This window comes from Staurois parvus, unplaced genomic scaffold, assembly GCF_062004578.1.
Source record: "Staurois parvus isolate SC_StPar_1 unplaced genomic scaffold, SC_StPar_1.0 ptg000616l, whole genome shotgun sequence".
Classification (NCBI taxonomy): Eukaryota; Metazoa; Chordata; class Amphibia; order Anura; family Ranidae; genus Staurois; species Staurois parvus.
Genome location: NW_028318412.1, coordinates 374,070 through 394,093, shown reverse-complemented (window position 1 = coordinate 394,093; position 20,024 = coordinate 374,070). Strand labels below are relative to the sequence as shown.

Below are 20,024 nucleotides of genomic sequence, written 5' to 3'. Positions count from 1 at the left end.
ATTGGGGAAATGTTGCAAAAGATAGTGAGAGATTAGCGACATGTTACAGGAGGCTAGTAGAGACCACTGCTATTATATATCAATATCCCCACTTCCACTACAAACTGCTTGGGTTGAGGGTCGGCACAACAAGGGCTGCGGGTTGGGTAATGGGACTCTAATTCTTTCCTAGACAACTCTTTTATTCAAGTCGCATAACAATATGGCACAGGTTCTTTAACTGAACTCTTGATATATTTATCCCATGCTTTTTACTTGCCACATATTTTTGCTACCTAAGAAAGTCATGATAAAGTCAGAAAGAAAGAGCATTTAAGGTATATTCATATATTTATCCTGCGGTGTTTGTGCTGCTACTTTACGTATAACTAACAAGAACAGCTGTAACCATTGTTAGGCCTTTGGGTACTTCTCTGAGAGAAAACAATATTCTGGCCACAAAGGACCCTGTCCAGAACACCACATAACATAGTTTCAATGCTGAAAGAACTATCAACAACTAATACAGATCGTTGAGCACCAACAGCTCCCTCTCAAATATGAAACAGCCTAAAAAAATAATGTGGTCATATGAGGGCCAGATGATCATTTGATGATTTGCTTGTAACTAAATCTGCTACAAATCAGCCACTCACAACTAGAAAGGACAAGTGTTGGACCACACAACTTGGGTCTTGAATCTTCAATGAGTGGTGTTTTGCTAACTCACATGGCTACTTTGTAAAACAGTGCTCAGTAATGTATGGTACAATGTATATAAAAAATACAAATCACTATTAAATAGTGTTGTAACACTATTAAATGTGTTAAGAAACCATGTTTCTGTGTCTAAATCAGCATTTCTCAACCAGGGTGCCACTGCAAAATGGCCAAAAAATTCCCCAATCCATCCAAAATACATTGTTCTCACCACCAGTTATCGTATTTTCTTTTCAGTGGTGTCAGTCCACTAGGTTAAATGCGCATGCAGATGTCACAGGAACTCAGGAAGCCTCACGGGCAACCCGCCTGCGTCCTGTCAACTGATGCCATCATCGGTTGCTAGGGGCCATCCCACGTGACTTTCTGGGCGGCATGCGTGGCTAGTGGTCTGCCCTATGCGATGGTAGAAGGCACTCTTCTGTCAACAGCTGGGGCAGCACACACCACCAAACTGTGTTACACGTCGGCACAGCAGGAGCTCGCAGGACTGGGTAAGGAGGCAAGAAGCAGCAGAGGTATATGCAAATTCTTCAGCTGATGCAAAGCCTACAGCCAGCCATATGCCTTTGAAGTTCACTAGCCTTGCCACACTTCTTACTCAGCCAGCCTTGTGGTTTATAGTGGAATAATGGTCTTGCCCTGTAGTTCTGGTGAGAGGAAAGCAGGGAGCGGAGAGGATCAAAAGGGAGGGTGGGGATTTGCTTGCAAAGGGAGTGAGGTACAAAGGTGAGCAGTGAGGGGGTTTGGGGCATAGAGGTTAGCAAAGAGGGGTTTGGGGGTACAGAGGTGAACAGAGAGGGGCGTTCGGGGTACAGAGGTGAGCAGACAGGGGGTTTGTGGTACAAAGGTCAGCATAGAAGGGGTTTTTGGGTACAGATTTGAGTGGGGAGGTTAAGGAAACAGAGGTGAGCAGAGAGAGGGGTTTAGGGTACAGAGTTGAGTAGAGAGAGGACGTTTGGTACAAAGGTGAGCAGAGAGTGAGGTTTGGGTTGCAGAGGTGAGCAAAGAGTGGGGTGTTTGGGTTACAGAGGTGAGCAGAGAGCGGGGGGTTAGGTGTACATAGGTAAGCAGAAAGGGGGGTTAGGGGTTTTGTGGTAGAAAGGTGTGCGGGATATTAGGGGTTTAGAGGTAAGCAGAGAGGGGGGTTTGGGATTTTGTGGTACAGAAGTGAGTGGGGTATTAGGGGTTCAGAAGTGTGCAGAGAGGGGGTTTTGGGGTACAGAGGTGAGCAGAGAGCAGGGATTTGTGGTATAGAGGTGAGTGGGGCATTAGGGGTTCAGCAGTGAGCAGAGAGTGGGGGTTTGGGCTAGAGATGAGCAGGGAGCAGGGAGTTTGGGGTACAGAGGTGAGCAGAGGTGAGTTATGGTATAGAGTTGAACAGAGAGGGGGTTTTGGGATACAGAGGGTGTGGGGTGCAGAGGTGAGCAGAGAGGGTGGTTTGGGATGTGGAGGTGAGCAAAGAGGGGGTTTGGGATGTGGAGATGAGCAGAGAGGGGGTTTGGAGTGTGGAGGTGAGCACCCCAAAATGGAGGTACATCTGTGCTGCTGCATGCAGGCCAGTCCAGTCATTTCAGTGGTCTTCCCTACCTGCAGAAACACAGAGCAAGAAGTCCCCAATCATTTTTTTAAAAAATTGTGCTGCCCGACAATACACTGCATTTGCCATTGTGTGGGGGTACCGTTAAGAATTAAGGACAGCCCCTGTGTATCTGCTAAGGAGCAGCATGTTTGTCTGTGTGTCGGGAACACGTACGATTTTTATAAGCAGTAATTTGAACCAAGCCTTAAACTGGGGTGCCTCAAGGCTGAAAATACTTTTCAAGGGCGCCCTGATTGTAAAAAGGTTGAGAAACACTGGTCTTAATCATGAAAGATGCTGCACTGCTTAACACAACTACCTGTATTGCCATTCACCAATCATATTCTCTTTATACCAGTTGCAACATTAGAGTATTACAATGTATTCTAATCGGTGGCTATGGTTAACATAGCAAGGTTTTATTTAAGATTTTTTTTTTATTGAAGACCATTGAGTGAATAAATTAATTATGTATCATTGGTTTTGGTGTCATACCTGTTGGCATCATACCTGCCTGATCTCATCACATAGTAAGATAAAAACCAGTATATAGACAGCAATCTCAAGTCCTGTAGGGTATATCTGAAAATCCATAAGAAGGACATAAGCAAAAAGAAGTAGGAATCCAATGTAGAAAATGACTGTCCAGGAGAAGACAACAAAAGGTGAGGTGAAGAAAGCCAAGTAATTCAAAAAGATGGGTCTTTTTGGATCTGTTGTTTTTTTCCTGCAAGAACCAAAAAATGAAAAGATAAATATACCATACTATTGTTTCCCTGTAGACTGTATTAGGGTTAGTGATCAGGCAGACATTTTATTGCAGAAGAGGTATACTATGGGTTGATTTACTAAAACTAAATAGGCTCTTCACTTTGCAAGGGAATTTTTCCTTAGCTGAGTGAGTGTGGTGAAAATTCATTTGGAAAGAATACCCAGTTATATGCAAGGAAAATAAAAAATAGTATCTTTGCTTGCACATGATTGGATGCTAGAAGTCAGCACAGCTGACCTTGCAAAGTGAACAGCCTATTTACCTACAGCAAGTCAACCCCTATGTCTCTTCAGCATACGCAATTTAGGTGTCCGTTTATGAACCAACAGCAATAGATCGCTGCTCAGTTCTCCGGCATTCTCGGAGAACACAGTTCTCCTGTGAATGCCGTTTATGAAGCATATGTAGATCAGTTCTCCAAACGAAGGGAGAACGGTCTACAAACTCTGGAAATCGGCTGATTTTACTATAATCTCTCGAGATTATAGTAAAAGATCAGTTTACTAAACAGAGGTAAATTATCTCTGCTTAGTTTGCGGTCCCTCCGATTCTCCAGCTCTGGGCTGGAGAATCTGGAGGGAGAACAAAGATCTCCAGTGAAGGGCTGAACATGTTCTCCTGAGTGTCATAAACTGTGAATGACCAGAGAATAGCTGCGATCCTCTGAATCACAGCTATTCTCTGTGTCATAAAAGGACACCTTAGTGTACAATCACGGCATCTGCACGAATGAACTCCTATGCAAGCATGGGAGTTATGCCTTCCCAAAGTGACCAATCTAGATGGCCAAAAATCCTGAATCAGGGACAAGTCAAGGTGAAGGTACTGGCACCAGCAAGTGAACTCATGGACACTGCACTGATAGAGTGGAATTGAGTATAGTATTGCTTTAAACCACAATAAAAGTCAATGTGAATGTATGTTAAATGCAAGTACTGTAGATGCATGACAATTGCAACATATGGTGAACACAAGACAAACACATTTCAAATACCTGTGTAGACTAGCCCTTAGCTACCCTTTTTTCTATGTGTAAAGTACATCTGAAGCAGTTCAACTTGAATCCCAACAACAGCAAACATGTTTTCCTAGTTTGGGATAGAGTGGGGAAGATTTAGGTTTTATTGACATCAGTGTCTCCCTTGGGGTGATTTCCTCTCACGTCCTACTTGATGGGAGTCAGTCAGGATTGAAAGCAAAGGGGAAATCTCCTCAACAGGGACACAATACTCAATTACTCAATATGAATGTAAGAAATGATTTAAAACCTACCAATTGTTCTACTTCTTCCCCAATTTGGTTTGAAGCTAGAGAAAAGTGTTTATTTTTGATTCATTTTAAAGATAATTACCTGAATGATATAAAGCCGCAGGCGATAAGAGGAAACAGGAACAGAGACATAATAACCTTCCAGTTTTTGGTATCTCTGGAAATATCCCCATACCATTGCTTAGAAAGGAAGTTCTGTGGTAGAATTAAAAAGAGAAGATTATCTGCAAGGAGAAGCCAGATGTAATTTGGGAGATGGTTTAGGTTAAAAGGGAATTGGAGGATGGAAACTGTTAGGCATGTTAATACATAGACTGTAAACCAATACAAAGGTAATGCTATGAGAAAAATAGAAGGATTCTTAAGAAACAGGAAGCATACAATAAATCAGGAAAAGGACAAATATGATATGAAGTACAGACTTAGGTATATAGTGATTAGATAAAAGAATTAATAAGTCAAAAACTAATAAGCTGGTGCTTGGTGGAACAAAATGCTTAAAAAGACCAGATAAAAAGTTACTAAAACTTGGATTTATTCGTAATAGCAACTTCATGGAAGAGGTAACATCAGTCAGTAAACAGCTAATGGTATCTGGGGAAGATTACAGCAATTCTGAACCTAAATAATTTTACTTTTTATAGATTCAGCTGCAGACAGAAGCGTCATTTTCACTGTACTTCTAGGTAGGACTGTTAGTCTCTCTTATTCTCTTTCTGTTCAACATCATCACGTGGAAGGTGATGGAACGTAGGGAACACAAGTAGAGTGAAGTTGAAAGTTTTCATAACCCTAATTTTCTGCAGAAATTGGGAGATTTCAGTGATATTTTGCTATCTTGGCCAAATCTATTTTCTCTCACAAAGATTTTATTACATTTTCAAAAACAGAGGTGCAGGTGAGTAGTACTCAAGATATGCAATGCATAAACTGCAAGTTTACATTAGTGTTATACACCCTGTTCCAAATTATTATGCAAATGATATTTTTCTCATTTACCTAAATAACTGATGTAAAGAACAGTCAGCATAATTCTCATGTTATCAACTATTAAGAGTACAATTCAAATTTTATTGAACAAACCTCCTAATGATAACAGTATTTTTTTAAACATAAAAAACTTACAATGCACTGTTCCAAATTATTACGCACAGTAAGTTTCAAAACACTTTATAGGTTGTAAAGAACTGAAAATTGTCATTTGTTGTGTTTGCAGCATATTTACTGAAATCAAAAGCTATGTCAATCAAACTTTTAACAACATTTTAACTTTTTAAACATTTTAACAGGTCACGTTACATTTTAACATAGGACCCCTTATTTGATAGCAGTTTCACAAGTCTCTTGCATCCATTGAACTTGTGAGTTTTTGGACAGTTTCTGCTTGAATTTGTTTGCAAGATGTCAGAATAGCCTCCCAGAGCTGCTGTTTGGATGTAAACTGCCTCCCACCCTCATAGATCTTTTGCTTGAGGATGCTCCAAAGGTTCTCAATAGGATTGAGGTCAGGGGAGGATGGAGACCACCCCATGACTTTCTCTCCTTTTATCCCCATAGCAGCCATTGATGCAGAGGTATTCTTTGCAGCATGAGATGGTGCATTGTCATGCATGAAGATGATTTTATTACGGAAAGCATAGTTCTTCCTTCTGTACCAGGGAAGAAAGTGGTCAGTCATAAACTCCACATACTTTGCAGAGGTCATCTTTACACCTTCAGGGACCCTAAAGGGGGCCGACCAGCTCTGTTCCCATGATTTCGGCCCAAAACATGACTCCACCACTGCCTTGCTGATGTCGCAGCCTTGTTGGACTAGGGCGGCCGTCCACCAACCATCCACTACTCCATCCATCTGGACCATCCAGGGTTGCACAGCACTCATCAGTGAACAGGACTGTTTGAAAATTAGTCGTCATGTATTTTTCTGCCCAATGCACTGACGGTTTTTTCTCCTACTCATCTTTTCTGACTGTTTTGCTGTTTCACTACTTTTGCATTTGGCTAGGGTCAGTGTCCCTACTGGTAACAGGAGATGATACCTGGACCCTACAGAGGTTGAACAGGCAGTCCAACTCCTCCAGGATGGCACATCGATAGGTGCCATTGCCAGAAGGTTTGCTGCATCTCCCAGCACAGTCTCAAAAGCATGGAGGAGATTCCAGGAGACAAGCAGTTGCTCTAGGAGAGCTGGACAAGACCGTAAAAGGTCCTTAACCAACTAGCAATACCAGCATCTGCTCCTTTATGCAAGGAGGAACAGGATGAGCACTGCCAGAGCCCTACAAAATGACCTCCAGCAGGCCACTGGTGTGAATGTCTCTGACCAATGACATCTTCTGAGCCCGGTGCACACTGCCAGGCACCACCTGTGCTTTTCACAGATGAGCGCAGGCTCACCCTTAGCACACGTGACAGAGGTGAAAGGGTCTGGAGAATCCATGGAGAACATAACATCAATTAGCATGACCGTTTTGGTGGTAAGTTAGTGATGGTGTGAGAAAACATATCCATGGAGGGATGCACAGACCTCTACAGGCTAGACAATCGCACCCTGACTGCCATTAGGTATCGGAATGAAATCCTTGGACCCATTTTCAGACCCTATGCTGGGGCAGTAGGTCCTGGGTTTCTTCTGGTGTACGACAATGCCCAGTCTGATGTGGTGAGAGTATGCAGGCAGTTCCTCGAGCATGATGGAATTGTTACCAATGAATGGCCCCCACACTCACCTGACCTAAGTCTAATAGAACACCTCTGGGATATCATGTTTCGGTCCATTTGACACCGCCAGGTTGCACCTCAGACTGTTCAGGATCTCAGTGATGCCCTGGTCAAGATCTAGAAAGAAATACTCAAGGACACCATCCGTCGTCTCTTTAGGAGCATGCCCCGACATTGTCAGGTATGCATACAAGCACTTGAGGGCCATACAAACTATTGAGTACCATTTTGAGTTGCTGAAATGAAATGGACTAGCGTGCTGCATAATTTTTTCACTTTGATTTTCGGGGTGTCACTTTGAATTCAGTCCTCTGTAAGTTGATCATTTTCATTTCCATCAAACGATGGGGCATCCTTACCTTCCTAACACATTACCCAGTCCATATCGGTATAGATATCTAGCATGATATTTTTCCCCATTGATATCTGATGTGTTTTCAATGTGTTCCTTTATTTTTTTTGAGCAATGTACATAGAGAATCATGAGACAGTAAATTAAATAGAAAGAGATATTGAAAAAAAAAAAACAGGGAGAAAGAGGAGAGTACAAAAGGGATGGGAAGGGATAATGTTTTACTAAGGAAAGAGGTAGTGTGGGCGCAATTAGGTGTGTCCATTTAATGAGGGCAAAGGAAGAGTATAGAGTGGTCAAGGTCAAGATTTCTATTGTATTCCAATGAAGGAACATTTTGTTTCAAAAATGTTAAATGGGTGTCAGTTAGAATACAAGTGTGTTTTTCATGAACCATGATCCTCTGCTTTACCTCCATAAAGGCCAAATGTGTTTCCAATGGGAAAGACAAAACAAAAGTATTTTTCAAGAGTGTAAAGGGCCTTTACATGGCATACCTCAAATTGTTCATTGCCAAAATACAAACTCCCACTAGCCTCATTATTTTACATTTTTTACACAAGAAAAAAATCACTGTGAAAAAGGTACAATGAAAAAAATAAAACAAATGAAAAAAAGCAATAGTACACAAATAATGACCAAATAAAACAGGCGAAGAAACATAACTACGTAAAACAAATGAAACTATGCTAAAAGACCCCCAACACAAAAAACCACACCCTCTGAATAAAGGCCTGTGTTGACAGGTAAATTATATTTCAAGAACATTTTCAAGCAGCTCAGTGAGCAAAAATTAAGAAGTTTACACTTGACAAAATGTTGCCAATGATTAAATCAGGAGCCTATTTATGTTTAGGCCTTTTCAGAAATTAAGGATTTTGGCAGCCATAGGAACTCAGAGAGCTAGGCAGTTTTCTACACGTGATAAATTACAGGATGAAGACTTGTTTAATTTTTATAAATATATATATATCATACACTTGCTTCTTACCTGCACTCCTGGCTGTGCTATAAACTGCTGGTCTTTTGCCTCTACAGCCATCTCAAGGCAACTACAGTCTCCCCAGGCCTCACAGGAATACACAAGCAGCATCTCTGCCAAATCCTCATCATTGCTGTAGCACTCTGAGAATAGCTCTAGACCATTAACAAGATTATGGATATGTATAAAATGCTTCACACAAATGGCTTTATTTATTAACCAAGCACAGTAATAAGATATGTAGCTAGTCAACACAAAGTATTCAGGTATATTTAATAAAACAAAGAACAATGTTCACAATACAATGACCCTTGGTAACAGTGTGATCATTATTCATTGCTCTAACTAAACCAATTAAACACAACATCTGAGATGCTGCTACAGGTTACTGCACATTGCATGTTACAGATGTGCTTTGAAGTGCCTTATAAATACGTCTGGTTGTGTTTTACTTAAATTGTTTTATGTAACACATAGTTACATAGTTAGCCTGGCTGAAAAAAGACAAAAGCCCATCCAGTTCAACCAAAAAAAAAAAAACAAAAAAAACCTTACAGTCCTACAATCCTATACCTACCATTGATCCAGAGGAAGGCAAAAAAAAACAGCAAAGCATGATCCAATTTGTTCCTGCAGGGGATCCTTCTTGTCCCCCGAGAGGCAATTGGATATTCCCTGGATAAACTTTACCTGTAAATATTAGTTTCCAGTTATATTGTGTGTATCTAGGAAAGAATCCAGGCCTTTTTTAAAGCAATCCACTGAGCTGGCCAGAACCAACTCTTGAGGGAGTCTATTCCACATTTTCACAGCTATTACTGTGAAGAAACCTTTCCGTATTTGGAGATTAAATTTCCTTTCCTACAGATGTAAAGAGTGCCCCCTTGTCCTCTGTGATGACCTAAAGGTAAATAACTCTACACCGAATTCACTATATGAACCACTGATGTATTATACATGTTGATCATATCCCCCTTAATCTCCTCTTCTCAAGAGAATATTAATTCAGTTCCTCTAATCTTTCCTCATAGCTGAGCTCCTCCATGCCTCTTATCAGTTTGGTTGCCCTTCTCTGTACTTTCTCAGAAGTTCCCCAATGTTCTTTTTTTGAATTGGTGCCCAATACTGAACTGCATATTCCAGATGAGGTGTTACTAATGATTTGTACCGGGGTAGAATGATATCTCACTCTCTGGAGTCTATACCGCTTTTAATACAAGAGAGGATTTTGCTCACTTTACAAACCGCAGCTTGGCATTGCATGCCATTATTAAGCTTGTGATCTACCAGAACTCCCAGATCCTTCTCCACACAATCAGATAGGACATGTGTTGACAACATGTTAATAAATAAGGTGTTTAATCTTATTATTATTTAACACTTGCCATATGTATCACTCACTTCATTGTATTTTTCATACTTGCAAACTTCTGTTTATTATTAGCCTCCACTACACATGAGTGGACATATACAGACCATGTTAGAGAGGTGGAAAGTAGAGACCACAAAGAAATGGCAATGGAGCATGATGTTTGAGGATGACAAAATTATGGTATAGCTGTATTTGCTAAATAAATAAATCTGTTAGCTATAAAACTGGCTTTGTGACTTTTAGAATTAGTCTACTAAACACGATGCCTGCAGCCCCGTCTTCTAATGCACTTTCCTCTTCTTCATATTTCTGTGGTCTGTTCAGTGTATCTATGTCCAAATAGGGATTAAAGTGGCCCTGTCATTTAAAAATAAATTATTAATTAATAAACAGGCTTACCTGCAAAGGAAAAAAAGGGACTGCGTTGGTTGCGAAAACATCACTCTATTCAAGAGAAATCCTCTGCTGAGGTCCTCTGGGATAACCAACACTTCCAGGAGTATTGATTGGTACCCAGCAGTACCTAGAGGTTCCAACCTCATGTCATTACAGGACACAATAATGATGTGAAGCTCAGTGGAAAGAACCAGTGAGTTCTGTGAGGGACCAACTAGATCAACACTCCCAAAAGCATCGGTTTACCAGATCAGTGTATGATTTCTCTTGAATGACCTGGCTTCCTGCTGTGTGGACAGTGAGAAAGGAAGGTTTTCAGTTAATCTTTTTCCTATTGTAGATACACTATATTGCCAAAAGTATTGGGACACCCAAATCATTAAATTCAGGTGTTCCAATCACCTCCATAGCCACAGGTGTATAAAATCAAGCACCTAGGCATGCAGACTGCTTCTACAAACATTTGTGAAAGAATGAGTCACTCTCAGGAGCTCAGTGAATGCAAGCTTGGTACCGTGATACGTTGCCACATGTGCATTAAGTCCATCCATAAATTTCCTGGCTACTAAATATTCCAGTCAACTGTTACTGGTATTATAACAGAGTCGATGCAACTGGGAAAAACAGCAACAATGAAGTAGTAGGCCATGTAAAATGACAGAGCGGGGTCAGCACATGCTAAAGCACACACAGTGTGTAGAAGTCGCCAACTGTCTGCAGAGTCAATAGCTAAAGACCTCCAAACTTTGAATGGCCTTCAGATTAGCACAATAACAGTGTGTAGAGAGCTTCATGGAATGCGTTTCCATGGCCGAGCAGCTGTATCCAAGCCTTACATCATCAAGTACAATGCAATGGTGTAAAGCACGCTGCCACTGGACTCTAAAACAGTGGATACGTGTTCTCTGGAGTGACGAATCATGCTTCTCTGGCAATCCAATGGACATGTCTGGATTTGGCAGTTGCCAGGAGAACAGTACTTGCCTGACTGCAATGTGCCAAGTGTAAAGTTTGGTGGAGGGGGGATTATAGTGTGGGGTTGTTTTTCAGGAGTTGGGCTTAGCCCCTTAGTTCCAGCGAAGGGAACTCTTAAGGTATCAGCATACCAAAACATTTTGGACAATTCCATGCTCCTAACTTTGTGGGAACAGTTTGGAGATGGCCCCTTCTTGTTTCAAAATGACTGCACACCAGTGCACAAAGCAAAGTCCATAAAGACATGGATGAGTGATTATTGGGTAGAGAAATGACTGGCCTGCACAGAATCCTCACCTCAACTCAAAAGAACACCTCTGGGATGAATTAGAGCAGAGACTACGAGCCAGGCCTTCTCATCCAACATCAGTGCCTGACCTCACAAATGCGCTTCTGGAAGAATGGTCAAACATTCCCATAGACACCCTCCTAAACCTTGTGGACAGTCTTACCAGAAGAGTTGAAGCTATTATAGCTGCAAAGGGTGGGCCAACTCAATATTGAAACCTACGGACTAAGACTGGGATGCCATTAAAGTTCATGTGCGTGTAAAGGCAGGCGTCCCAATACTTTTGGCAACGTAGTGTACTCTATGTCTGATTTGTAATTTTTTAAAGGACAGGGGTGCATTAAAGTTGTCTACAATTACACTATTTATGAAAAGCTACACATTTGTTAACATTTCATGCATGTGCAGAAATGACAAAAACTTCCCCCACTGTTGTGCTTATTGCCTCTGTATAGGACCATCTCAATTTGTCCAGGGCATACGTTTTGTATTAATATTACAATACCAAATTATCTATTCATAATGGGCATGCATTTCCCAGTTCACAGAAAGAGGTACTTTTTAAGTCGAAATATTGTGATTTGGCAGTGCTGACATCCGATTTATTTATATGAACTATAAAAGTTATTGATAGGTCCACTGCATCAAATTCCTGAATTTATTTTCATTATAACTTTACAAGTCTATATATGAACTATATTAAAAATAGCAATCAATCTAGGTATAAGAAATGTTATTACTAAAATATAAGCAGCTGATTCTTCTGACATGTTCAGTCTATAAAGTCCCTTTATTCATAACAACTGGCATAAAATATTAATCTGAATCCATTACACATAAACACTTATCTGGCGAGGGAGCAATTTTACGAACTCTGTATAGACAGAGCTAAAGTGATCCTTGGGGCCTCAGGTATAATAGCCATGATTAAATGCAAGCTTCTATGTGGTTATACATACAAGATAAGTTTTATTTACTTAGAGAATACATTTCTAAATGATTATTGACAGAACCAGATCAATGGTAAGGCCAAAGCCTAAAGCAGTCATACAAACTGAGGTCTTTAGGTGTAAAACAAAAAGTCCTTTTACCAGTATGTTTTCAGTGAAGAAACCAGATAAAACCCAGGCAAACCTTGAAAAAAAATACACTACACAGGGGAATTCATAAAGAGTGTCTAAGACACCCTTTAGAATTTTGATGTACTGTCACACAACAAATGTCAGTGTGGGCAACAGATTCATGGGTGGAAGTACACTAAGACCAGTGTGCCCACATGGACAATCTGCCCTCCATCCATCCGTGCTTCATCCCCACCGCTGCACCTCACAGGCAGTACAGCGGCAGGGAGTTTTGTACCGGTGAGGATTCATCTGATGGGGATTCACAGACACTAGTTGCCCATCAGGTCACTTCCTTTGATATTGACAGCACACAATGGGCGGACCCAATAGACAGTTGGTTATGGGCTATATAATCCGCCTACTGTCTGCTGTCAATGACAAGGTGAGAGAGGACCTGGTGAGGAACCAGGGCCTCAGCTTTCCCATCAGGCTCTGTCCACTACAGTGTCCTTGGTTGATAGACACTGCTGGCTGTGAAACTGACAGCATCCTTAACAATCAGAGACAGGGAGAGGGTAGCGGTGGTAAATATGTCACTCTGATCTACTGTGTACAGGGACAGGAAATCTGTCTGTCTCTATACACCAACTTAGATTAGGTCTTAATTATTTCTAGCTTCAACATCTATGAACTGGAGGCAATTCATTTTTAATTTGGTGCATTAATAGCACCACTTTGTAAAAGGAAACTACCTGAATCTGCCACTTCTGTAACGCTACCGAAACGGGTGGTAGGGAATATCTGAATCTGGTGCAGGACATTTTAAAGGACCGTAGCACTAGAAAACTGTTGGTAATGCTTTGGAATGGGCTAACCACTGTGTCATTGTTCTGCACAGCCTCTTACCTATCTTGTTGGTCAGTAATGCACATAGCACATTGAAAAAATCAAATTAGGTCAATCTCATTTGGATTTTAAAGAAAACCTTAATTTTCTGAAACAGAGAAGATCAGAGAAGAGAAGTGGATTGCATCCTATATTCCTTATGCAAGTGGTTTCAGTTCTGGTGCAACTTTCAGCTTCTATACCTCTCTGGAAGTTGGAGAACACCCCAAAGACTTGTATGGGACAACCCCAAATACTGAGACTTGTAGTCAATGGTTTAAGAGATACCAACCACACAATAAACTATCATTTAACCAACCTATCATCTTCTCCTGATTGACTATGAGTTTGGTATTGTAAAGGTCTTTATAAATTTTGATGAGGTTGTGATCAATGTTTAATTTTTACAAAGCTATCAGTCTGATCATCAATAAATACACAATAACTCAAAGCCCTCTGTGCTCCTTGCATGCTTGTTAAATGCATTCTTGTTAACCTTTGGCATAGTCCAATTATCACTAGCACCACTGGCAACTGTCAGGTCACAACTGCCCGCTTTAACTTATCAGAAATGACAGCTTAAATTGCCTCTTACCTACTGCTTTGGTTTCATATTCATTTGCAATCTCCTCTGACTCCCCTGCAGCACTGATGTCATTCTTTACTTTAGCCAGACTCTTAAGCAGTTTGCTGGCGCCCAGAGCAGCCAAGGTGCATCCTCTTGTCTTGGGAAAAATAACCGGTAACACATTTTAGATATTTAAAGATAATTTAAACTAAACAGTGTTAGCAGATGAATAATGATATAAAGCTTTTCATGTGATGTAAGGAACACAATTATAGGACTATAAAATGATAAAATTGTACAGTACAATATACAGTAATCTTTGATTAGCCTGAAGAGCTGATTTATGAACATTTACAAGAACATTTGTGCTGATACATTCCCTAGAGGTGTGCTTACTCATTTGCAATTGGTGCAAATGGTAGAAAAATCCATTATTGGATGAGTAAATGGCTACTATAAAGGATCAGCAGACCGCATATTTTCAGGACCATTCATGGGTCAAGTGTGGTTCCCTAAGCTCTTTTTGATGCAATTTCTAAGATCCCACAGGACCACACAAAATTTAGTATCATTTTTCTTATTATCACATTTTATGTGTCCCAAGATTGTTTCTTCTGTAATAGAAGACTGCAAAAAAAAAAAAAATAAAGCACTAGGAGTTTTAATTTTTTTTAAAAAAATACATATCTAAACCAGACCATAATTACAGCTCCAGCTATATCCCTTAATTACAATACTATTTTTTTAAGTTTTGGAAAGAGCAAATAGGGGTTAGAAACTCTGCCACCTTTTTGGCTGTGATTTGCTTTTTAAAAGATACCTTCTTACTTTCTCTCTGTTTGATAGGTGTTAGACATGACAGGAATTGAAGGAATATTAACAGACTTCGGGGGTGATTTATTAAAACTGGACAGTCCAAAATCTGGTGTAGCTAGGCATTGCAGCCAATCAGCTTCTAACTTCAGCTTGTTGAATTCAGCTTTGACAATAAAACCTGGAAGCTGATTGGCTTCTTTGCAGAGCTGCACCATATTTTGCACACTCTGATTTTAGTAAATCGAGTGCTTCATATCTATTTGGCAGATGCCAGACAGATCAGGAAAAAGGAAATGCCCCCTAGGGTGCAAAGCCAGAAAAAAATATAACATTTTCAAAAGTTATGAAGGTTATCTGGAGTTATGAAGGTATTCCAGTTAGGAACAAGGATGCACTGTGCATGTTTGTGGAAAGGTGCAGCATGGTGCGTCCACAGTAAATACACAAGGTCTGGTTGCAAAAAACGTGGAACTTGTATTGAAGAGAATGCCAAACTACAAGCACCCTAAGCGGGAGAACACTGCTAGGGTAACAGAGTTCAGTTCAAATGCAAAGATACAGCGGGTGGAGATACACCAATGGCATCTGTTCAGAGGGTGGAGTGCGGCTTGGCTGGTCCAGTCCCAAAGGAGAGGCTTCCTTACAGTATGGCAAATCCCTAACCTGTCCCTTCTTGTCTGGATTCTTTCCCTGACTTTTCCTGATTGGTGGGATATCTCTCCTTACTCTAACTACTTCACAAGTGCACGTAAAAATCTGGGAGCAGGGACTTATAAAGGCTCTGCAGACCCCAGATGGCCGCTAGGGGTCACCTGGATGCAGCATAGCCAACCGGAACACTGCTTCCAAGACCCAAGAAACCATAGAGAAACCTTGTTTCCTTTGACGTCATTGTCACCTACAATGGGGAAAACACACTGTACATTTTATTTATTATATAAAACCTAAGAGTTGTATTCATTTAAGGTATACATTTAGGAAACAGCTAAAGCATAATTAAAATACATATATGTTCCTGCCAAAGGAAGACAACTCAAAGATGTGGCCTTTACCCAACATCAATAATATTGCAGTATCTATGTACACATTGTCTACGTTTTCTTAGCCAGGTTAAGATAAGTCAAAAAAGAAAATGTTCTAAGTAAAATAGATAATGCAGGCAGAGAGTGTTGGTTTGGGTGTTGCTTTAGGGTTGTGTGCCTCCAGGCTCTATGGATGGAGCTTTCACCTGATTCGACCAATAAGTTATATGTTAGTGTCACATTAACAAATCTTAATAGAGAAAAACAAACAGAGGACGCACCGGCCTTGTGAATTACCTTAAAAGTATGTTTATTAAATGTTAAAAAAATATATTCTACTCACAATAGTCAATAAATATAAGGCACATCATGAAGGAACCACTCTGTCCAATTCGCACTGCGTTTCTGTCTTATGATGAGAATTATGGACATCCAAAAGTCTGACGCGTTTTGAGAACTAGCCTCTTCCTCAGAGCCAACAACCTAGATGTGCGAATTGGACAGAGCGGCTCCTTCATGATGTGTCTTATATTTATTGACTATTGTGAGTAGAATATATATTTTTAATATTTGATAAACATACTTTTAAGGTAATGCACAATGCTGGTGCACCCTCTGTTTGTTTTTCTCTATTCAGTACTTTTGGACTCCCCGGTTCTTTGAGGGCAGCTAGTCATGCATATCCCAAGAATTTTGTTATGTGGTCCCAATGATATAAAGTCCATCCCCAAGCGCAGAAGTATCTGGGTTTTTCCACTTCTACATTAACAAATCTTAGTTGTGGTAGTGACAGACCATGTGTGGGATTCACATAGCAATGCTCAAACCTGAAAGTTCTGAATGTAGGTATGATTATGGTGCCCCATATGCAGAACTCACTCTGATATTTTTCAGAAATCTTTTATATATATTAAATACAGATGGCATTAAAATAAAAGTCTTACAAATGTAACTGATACTGGAGTCTACTATGATTGTTCCATTGCAAATACAGATTCATTTTCTTCATACACAGTGGGGGCTTTCATAAATTATATGTGCTTCCCAATGAACTGTCTGTGATTTTCCAAAATACCTACCCAGTCTCCCTGTATTACAATATATCTGGACCAAAGGGGAGGTAGAAGAAAGGACAAGGACTTTTCCCGTACGTGACACTTGACTTGGTTGTTTTCTCCTTTAATGCATAAGGAAAAGGGCAACTTTAGGCAAAGAAAGTGTCAAACAGGCAAATGGGCTTCTTGGCAAAAGGGCAACTCCACTCTGGGATGCAGTAACCAATGGCAATGGTGGTAGAAGTTCCTGTAGGAGGGTAAGCCAATGGTTAAGGGAGCACTAATGTGATCTGTCCTGCAGAAGGCGTGCACTGATGATTTGACTGTGCTGCAAATTTGCTCAATAGTAGCGGCTATGGGAACTAGGCCGCAACACATATTAACTGAATATAATGTCCACAACTGTGTGCAGGTACAGTAGCAAGTTCTATAGCCTCATGTGCAGCGTTTTGTCCAGTCACTGTGTCCGAGTCACCTGCTGGCAGACCGTCTTGCTGAACAAGATGGCAAGGTCAGCAGTCAGCGGCTCCTCCTCTCTCCAACTCTGCGGCCTGGTCCGGTTCTCTGGCAGTCGACACCACTCTCTCTCTTTATTTCCTCCAGCTCTCTCCCCTCTCACTTCCTGCCCTGTCTCCAGAGCTTCTGTATATATCTTCATCCACCCACTTGCCAGCACTTTTGGGAAAAGTAGTCCTCTTATACACTGCTCCCCAGCAAAGCCCTGCAATTCAGCATACAAGGTCCATGGGGCTGCTCTGCAGAATGTGAGTGTCACTGAATTTGCAGAACACTGTTTTTGGTTTGTTATATAACATTGTATGCATTTTTACATTGTTGAGACTGTCAAGAATAGTACAAGCAAAACAGTAATATCAAAGGATACCAATATAGTCCCACATCTCCATCTAATAACACTTACAACCATTGAGCCACCCAGGAACAGTCCACAGTTGCAATATCAACCAATCTGGACTCAAAAGGAAATGGGGACATGTATATAAAAAGGTAAAAAAACTAATGTACTACATGGAGGGCCATCTGGGGCGCTATGCAGAAGAAACAGGCCGGCCTACAACTTCCACTGGACAATCCCACGAGTATGACCCTTTTCCAGGATTCATATAGGAGCAAAGGACTAACCCAGGGGTATGAACCCAAAGTATTCCCATCAGTATGACAGATTCCGTACTGTTATGTAACACATATGATAAACAATTGATGAAACCAAGTCGGGATAGAGGACCTGGCATTATTATAGAGAGCAATTTGGAAAGAAAGTCTCAAAAGAGCAACAGCAGGAAAAGAAAAAAAAAGAGAAGTGGAATAGGAGAGCCAGTAAGTGTCCGTTCAGGGATCCATTAGTCCAGTGTCATCTCGTCAAGGAGATTACCTTTAGGTATGCAATACCTGTAGATAGGACAACCAGGGGTTCCGTATTTTTTCAAATTGTGATTGTTTATCCCATAGGACACTCTCCATATTTTCATGAAGCATAATCCCAGTCAGCTTATGCATCAGCAAAGCGAGATCCACCACTGGACTTTTCCATGCAGTGGCTATCATGATTTTGGCCTCCAAAAAGATAAGATAGAACAAAGTTTGTGTGTGTCTAGGGATATTTTCAACTGGTTTGTTCAACAATGCTATCCAAGCATCTTTACAGAAGCACTTTTAGGAGGAAGAAGTGCGGTACATTTTTGCTAGTCGCTTGAGTACTAGGTACCATCAACAGTATACTTTGTACTCTGCTTCCACCAAGGCTATAATGAAAATGCCCTTGTATATATGGGCCTTCTAAGCCCACCAATCCTTTGGCTCAGGGGCTATGCTCAGGTCCCTTTCCCACGCAATCTGGTAAGGAAGTTTTCACGAGGGGGTGACAAATGCTCTGTACAACATCAAAATGCATCCACGCTGGAGAGTCTCTTGTATACATCTATTTTCAAATTTGAGCGCTCAGTTAGAGCTCATTTTCTGTAGCAAACGTGGATAGTTCTGGATTTGCTGCAAGTAGAAGCTCTGAGATGGAGGTATCTCTAGATTCTGCACAAAATATTGTGGGGAAAATAATTATTTGATCCCCTGCAAATTTTGTAAGTTTGCCCACGTACAAAGAAATTAAGGGTCTATTTTATTATAGGTGTATTTTACAGTTGTGGCCAAAATTATTCAACCCCCACTGAAATTGAGTGTTTTGGCCAGTTTGACATTGCTTTTGATCATTCAGTCATCTTGCTTACATTTACATTAAAGAGGCACTTGTAGGTCAGACAAATATAACATAACAGTTATAATGAAATAACCACAAATGTCTTTTCTGTGCTCACAGCATTATCAGTTTTATTCAACCCCCAAGTGACATTCAATCTTAGTACTTAGTACAGCATCCTTTTACAGTTATAACAGCTTTTAAACGTGAAGCATAGCTTGACACAAGTGTCTTGCAGCGATCTACGGGTATCTTCGCCCATTCTTCATGGGCAAAGGCCTCCAGTTCAGTCACATTCTTAGGCTTGCGCACTGCAACTGCTTTCTTTAAGTCCCACCAGAGGTTCTCAATCGGATTTAAGTCTGGTGACTGCGATGGCCACTCCAAAATGTTCCAGCCTTTCCTCTGCAACCATGCTCTAGTGGACTTGGAGGTATGCTTGGGATCATTGTCCTGTTGAAAGGTCCAACGTCTCCCAAGCCTCAGGTGTGTGACGGACTGCATCACGTTTCCATCCAATATCTCCTGGTACTGAAGAGAATTCATGGTACCTTGCACACGCTGAAGCTTCCCTGTACCTGCAGAAGCAAAACAGCCCCAAAGCATGATTGACCCTCCACCATGCTTCACAGTAGGCAAGGTGTTCTTTTCATCATAGGCCTTGTTCTTCCTCCTCCAAACATAGCGTTGATCCATGGGCCCAAACAGTTCTAATTTTGTTTCATCAGTCCACAGAACACTATCCCACAACTTTTGTGGTTTGTCCACATGGCTTTTGGCATACTGCAGTCGACTCTTCTTATTCTTTGGAGACAGCAAGGGGGTACGCCTGGGAGTTCTGGCACGGAGGCCTTCATTACGCAGTGTGCGTCTTATTGTCTGGGCTGAAACTTCTGTACCCACATCTGACAAATCTTTTCTCAGTTCCTCAGCAGTCACACGGGGACTTCTCTCCACTCTACGCTTCAGGTAGCGCACAGCAGTCGAAGTCAGCAT

General features: G+C 41.0%; 1 protein-coding gene across 1 annotated transcript in view; it reads right to left on the bottom strand.

Moving 5' to 3' along the window:
- The window catches only part of TRPM8 (transient receptor potential cation channel subfamily M member 8), a 75,746-nt gene that overhangs the window by 26,094 nt on the left and 29,628 nt on the right, over window positions 1-20,024 (bottom strand). Inside the window, exons 13-16 of the mRNA XM_089693152.1 lie at window positions 13,954-14,083; window positions 8,387-8,532; window positions 4,405-4,517; window positions 2,792-3,008 (exon numbers count right to left, since the gene is read on the bottom strand). Coding sequence (XP_089549278.1) covers window positions 2,792-3,008; window positions 4,405-4,517; window positions 8,387-8,532; window positions 13,954-14,083 — 606 coding nt within the window. The remainder of the gene's footprint in view (window positions 1-2,791; window positions 3,009-4,404; window positions 4,518-8,386; window positions 8,533-13,953; window positions 14,084-20,024) is intronic.